Source organism: Cryptomeria japonica, chromosome 4, assembly GCF_030272615.1.
Source record: "Cryptomeria japonica chromosome 4, Sugi_1.0, whole genome shotgun sequence".
Classification (NCBI taxonomy): Eukaryota; Viridiplantae; Streptophyta; class Pinopsida; order Cupressales; family Cupressaceae; genus Cryptomeria; species Cryptomeria japonica.
The window spans coordinates 2,003,196-2,009,588 of NC_081408.1; the positions used below are offsets into that span (position 1 = coordinate 2,003,196).

At 39.2% G+C, this 6,393-nt stretch overlaps 1 protein-coding gene across 1 annotated transcript; it reads right to left on the minus strand.

The window, feature by feature from the left end:
• Nucleotides 1–2,138: 2,138 nt before the first annotated feature.
• Nucleotides 2,139–6,080, minus strand: LOC131064543 (pentatricopeptide repeat-containing protein DOT4, chloroplastic). The gene has a single exon (XM_059219503.1). It carries the CDS (start codon nucleotides 5,900–5,902, stop codon nucleotides 3,665–3,667), a length of 2,238 nt encoding a protein of 745 aa, XP_059075486.1. The 5' UTR covers nucleotides 5,903–6,080; the 3' UTR covers nucleotides 2,139–3,664.
• Nucleotides 6,081–6,393: the final 313 nt, after the last annotated feature.

Sequence of the window (6,393 nt, forward strand, 5' to 3'; positions counted from 1 at the left end):
GGAAGTGTTCCACGGGGACATGTCCCCCCCCTTTTTGGGCGCGTACCCCCGTCAGAAACATCTCGGGGACGGGGGGACGGGGATGCGACGTCCCCCGCCATCCCGCCACCACCACCCAAGCTCCGCCGGGACGCGGAGACGTCCCCGCGTCTCCCAGGGAGATGTAGAGACGTGGAGACGTCTCCTTGGGAGACGTCTGGGCGTCTCCCAGAGAGACATGGAGACGCCTCCACGTCTCCTTGGGAGATGTTTGGGTGTCTCCCCATCCTTCGAGAGACGTGCAGACGTCTCTCCAAGGATGGGGAGATGCCCAGACATCTCCTGTCGCCCCCACGTATATGCAATGTTTAAAATTTAAATTTAAAAAAATAGTGACTTTTTAAGTTTTTTGAGGGTTAAGGGGTAACTCTAATTGGACGTGGGCCAATAGAAAAATAACACCCAACGCCTTTATAAAATAATAAAAGTATTTTTGGCCTCGCGGGGCACTGCCCCTCGACCCCACCCTGTATCGCGACAGGGAACGCGCAAAGGGCGCTGCCCCTTGACCCCAACTTGGGGGTGCTGCCCCCAAACCCCCATTGAAAAATACAGGGGGAAACCACGACGATAGAAGTAGGGAAAATCTAACCTCCGAGTCTGATTAGGCTCCATATAATAACACAACTTAGAAATCTTGGTATTTAGATTTAGTATTTCAAATTTCCTATAGTCTCATTTAAAATGTAATTCTTACACTGTAATACTGTCATACATCTTTTCAAAACTAGTTTTTCAAGTACTATATGTATATGTATAACTATATCAGCACCACCACCCTGCCACCCCCCCACCGCCGTCCCCCAGCCGTCCCCCAACTTAGGCCCTTGGTCCCCCCGTCCCGGAAACGCGTCCCCACGTCCCCCTGTCCCCAATGCCCGTGGAACACTTACATAACTTTACTAGTCCTACCGAATAGTGGAATCAGCATTGGACTCTTCTCTCCAGGAAAGTTAGGGTAGCAAACTTTAGCAATAGCTCAGATTTTGCCAAGGAATCCCAAGAGAGTACCTTAATGACAGTCCTACTGAAAGGTTTCCACTCTCGTATGGGTGGTGAAGTTGATGTAACGGCTGTTTTAAATGTAGATTCCTACTATTTGTCAGCTTTATTGTTATGTAACTATTCGTGGGGCTGTGGGACTATTCGTGGGACTGTGGGACGTAACTGCTCTTTCAGGCAATCCCTATCTTTGGGTTTTTTTTTTAGGAGTTTTGGTGTACATGTGGTGAGCATGATTTTGGGTGCTGGTCTCTCAGTTTGAAGAGGATTTTTGGGTCCAATCTGTAATTCATTATTTTGGCTTCAGAAGGATTAATTAACACGGCTGTTTGTGTTTTCAGGACTGAACACACACACACTGATACAGTGAAACTGTTTTACATATTGATGGGCTTATAAATAGATATATGTATTTACTGTTATTTTTGTTTTGTGGAAAATGTATGAGTTTTTTTTATATTGGTAAGTATTGTACATCATGGAGAGTACTGAGAATAAACCTGAACAGTGTTACTAAAACTTGCTTGCAGAGAACAGAGGTTCAATCTGCATCATCTTTATTCATTTCTGGCATATTAGCTTAAGATCTCTTACAATATACTGGTTTAACACTACTCAGTAGATTTGGATTTAATTCAGTATCCTCACATTACTCATCGCAAGGATTGTCTATTCACAATTGATACAACCAGGAAAAACCCCTTAGTTACTAAACAGCTGTTCATTAAAATGGCAGAATGATACATTGATTATCAATTACAACCACCATGATCTGCTGCCAAGACTTTTTTGTTTTTGCTTTGGTACCATTATAAGGAACTGACTATAAGACCATTCAGAGTATATTGTTTCTCGTGAAATGCCAGGATAACAATTGATTAGTTCAAGAATAGAAGTCCATTATATAAATTGCACATTTTCGCCTCAATCATTAGGTTCTCATCTTGTATGGTACGCTGTTATCCTTGTTCCAGAAACAGCATTGCTGAAATGAATAATCATATACTTTTCATTCTGAAAAAAAGTTTAGCTACCTACCTCGAGGATGATAGCTATAAGTTCTCATGTTACAAAATGAACTTGTCTTCCAATAAGAATCTTTTGTGCCTGAAGAACCAAAACATATCATATTCCTTGAAGCCATTCCGATCAGGGCATAAAGAATCATAACAAAGCAGATATGGTATACACACCGGATACAAATGAACTTTTCTGCTTGTTCTAATAAGCATCTCGAAGAATCTTTTGTGTTTAAGGACCAAAAAAGCTCATATTCTTTGAAGTTCTTACCACCCAGAAATCAAGAATCATAACAAGGGCTGTATCGGATTGGAACAGATCCTCCAGATCCTTTAGCGGTATGTCAAGAGGCTTGCTCCAAAGGATCATAAGCTTACGCAACACATTTCCAAAACGATGTATCAGGAACTTCTTGATGCTCTATCTGCCCTAATAGGCTTTATTCGTTGTATTACTTTATGGCTGTTGTCTGTTTTTTTACAAGACATGCACAGGTCCTGTTACCAACCAGCTATTTAAAAGACTACCCTTTTACTGCTGCTTTGACAGGTCCTCCATCAACCAACCTAACCTAACTGGCATTAATATTTTACAGAAGAAGGTAATATTTCAATGTATCACACATTCAATTGAAAAATATATTCCCTGCATGTCCTTGTCCATGTGTATTGCATTGAGCTCTACAGGAACAAAGCAAGCTTCTTCATATGAATAAGTTGTATTGACACTCAACTGATAAAGTCATGAGATATACAGCTCAGCCAAGAAGGACAACCATTGAAGCATAATGGTCCTCTATTCTAACTATAGTATGATAACCACAAGTCGAAATCAAAGTACTCCCAACTATAACTGCACATAATCACTTAGATGACTAAGTGCTCAAATTGTCTTATTGACCCAGTTCTCTTCTCTTGAACCAAGGACAACCACTGAAGCACAAAGATCCTCTATTTAAGTATTGTATGACGATTGCAAGTCATGTTATCAAAATACTGCCAACCATAATTACAGATAATCACTTATGTGACTGAATACCCAAATTGTCCTGTTATTGCTTAAGTATTCTTCTCCTGTCAACGACAGTATAATGCCAATCATCCAAAGGCTGTACATAGGTTGTTGTTTCTGGCAATTTACTCTCAGAGAAATTGGTTATTCAACTCTAATGGCAGGTGGTTCAAAAAAGAGCAAATTGCACCCTCTTCATTTGTTCCTTATCACCGTCTTTGATTTCCCAATAAGTAAGCTTTAATATGGTCTTTCAACCTGTTTTCTACTTTCCACAAAACACCGTTTCTGATAAATATAAATCAACTATTTTCATAGAAAGGGAAAGCTTCAGCTCTTTACTGTGAATATGAAATTATAATGATGGCTACATTTCTGTGATAAGATCAATAGCATTATCTCTATTGGTGCCTGTTAGAATCCACAATAAAATAAACCTGTATGTTTAATGCACCAAAATGACAGACTCTTCACAGAACATTCCACATCAATAGCATTATAGCATTACTTGATGAAAACAGACCTCCAAGAAATGTCTTGATAATCATTAAGGAAACTACAAAACTTTTAACCTCTGGAGAAAAATATGCTCTTATGCGTCATGCAACACAAATGATGTGTCAGGCACATATCCCGCTGCTCGCATCTGTTGTAGCAATTTATCCAATTTTGCATATATGTTATCTGATTGTGGATGTGATTTGTCCCTAACAAGGAATGAATGAATCCTGTTATCAACCTCTATCCAACTGCAACCTGGCTCCTTTTTCAAACCCCTATCTCTCATCATTGCTCTCACTTTTTCTACATCTGCCCGCCTGCCTACAGCTGCATAGATGTTTGAAAGCACAACATAGTATCCTGCATTATCAGGTCTTAACTCAAAAATATTTTCTGCTGCAACTTCTGCTATATCTGTATTGCAATGAACTCTACAAGCACCAAGCAAGCTTCCCCAGACATTAAAATCAGGTTTTAATGGCATCTTTTTTATAAAGTCTAGTGCCTCATCAAGGCAGCCAGATCGTCCAAGTAGATCAACCATGCAAGCATAGTGCTCCATTCTAGGTATGATGTTATAATTTCGATTCATTATTTCAAAATATTGCCAACCTTTATCCACAAGGCCTGCATGGCTGCATGCTGATAGAAGAGCAATAAAGGTAACACAATCAGGCTTCATGCCTGACTTTTGCATTTGGTAAAAGAGTGCAAGTGCATCTTCAGCATGCCCATGCATTCCATGTCCTGCAATCATTGTGTTCCATGAAACCAGAGTCTTTCTTAGCATTCTATCAAATATAAGTTGTCCCAACCTTATGCTCCCACATTTTGCATACATGTCTATGAGAGCATTCCCAACAGAAACATCACACTCAAATGCATTTCTCATTACATAAGCATGGATCTCTTTTCCCTGTCCCAAAGTTGATAAGTGGGAAATAACTGGGAGAATACTCACTACAGTGACAGAATCGGGCTTCTTGCCTTCCCGCTGAATGCAATAAAATAATTCCATTGCCTCACTGCAATGCCCGTTCTGAGCATAGCTAGCAATCATAGAATTCCATAAGGTTACATCCCTACAAGATATCCCGTCAAACACTTTTCGTGCAGCATCTACATTCCCACATTTAGCATACATGTCAATTAAGGCACTCGCTACAAACACTGTGAACTCAAATTCATTTCGAATTATATAGCCATGAATTTCCTTACCCTGTTTAACAATTTCTAAGCGAGCACAGGATGGAAGAACACTTGCAAATGTGACAAAGTTAGGTGCGACATCTTCTAGTATCATCCACCTGAACAGCTTCAAGCTTTCCTCATAATACCCATTTTGAGAATATCCAGCAATTATAGAACTCCACGAAATTACATCCCTTTCAAGCATGCTTTCAAATACATGCCGTGCAGCCTCCATATCCCCACATTTTGTATACATGTCCATGAGGCAATTCTGCACAATAATGTCATTTCCATACCTGCCTCTAATTACATAATCATGAATCTCCTCACCGTGTTTTATATCTGACAATACAGTACAGGCCTTCAGAATGCTGGTGACAATTATCTGATCAGGCACCACCCCTACTGATTGCATTTGAAGAAAACATTTCAAGGCCTCATTACAATACCCATTCTGCACAAGGCCGGCAATCATTGCACTCCATGTTACAACATCCCTTGAACTTATTTTCTCAAAAACTTGTCTCGAAAACTCCATTCTGCCACATTTTGCATACATGTCTATCAGGGCACTACCCACAAAATTATCATTCTCAAGTCCCTTTGAAACAATAAAAGTATGGATTTCTCTACCCCGTACCAAATCACACAAATTGGTACAGGCTTTGATAACGCAGGGAAACGTAAAACAGTCAGGTTCCGTCCCTTCCCCCAGTATCGTGTAATAAAGTTCAAGTGTTTGTTTCCAGAGCCCATTTTTGTTATACCCTCTCAGCATTGCATTGCAACATAGAACATTTCTCTTAGGCATTTTGTCAAACAGTTCACGCGCATCAACCAGACTATTGCAAACTATGTACATTCTCAAAATTTTAGTGCCTAAGAACAAGTCGAGCTTATAACCATTTGAGAGAAGGCCGGTATAAATATTTTTTCCCTCTGAAAGAGCTTTGTTTTTGGTACATACCTCTAACAGTGATGCATAGCTATTGGGTTCGATTTGTATGGCTTGATTGTTTGCAATTTGGAATACTTCTAATGCCTTCTGCACCTGCCCTTGTCTGCAGAATGATCTGATGTCTTCATTGATTTTCAGTGGGCATTTTATGGAATAAGCGAAATTGAGCTTGGCGCACATAATTACACGAGATTTTCTAGAAGAGAAATCCAGTAGTAAGCTAAGCAGGAGGAATTTTTATTTATTTTTCTTTTTATAGAGGAAAAAATTTACTCTGGTGCTTCTGAACAAGCATTTCGACATTAGCTTAAAAATTGTGAAGAAACAAACGTGGACGAAAACTTCTGTATACCCGAGGACCGTAAGTAAACCGGGACTTTTAAATAATGTAAGTAAATTATATTTAAAACAACTTCAATAGAGTAACGATGATGAATAGATTTTTATTTTTTTTTAGATTTGAGAAAACTTTAGCTTTCAAAATGTATCTTTAGATATATTGCCTTTCAAAGAGAGATACCCATTCTTTACTGTAATGTTTGAATACATCAAGAGGAATTCTACCTAAACCCCCAATTTTTTTTATTTTAATCATTAATTTTTTTAAATAGACCATTAAAAATTTGCAAATGTATCTATTTGACCAATGAATGTACATAGCTATATATACA

What these genes read in the sequence shown, in the direction of transcription:
- LOC131064543 (XM_059219503.1), bottom strand. Translation starts at nt 5,902, where the DNA reads ATGTGCGCCAAGCTCAATTTCGCTTATTCCATAAAATGCCCACTGAAA.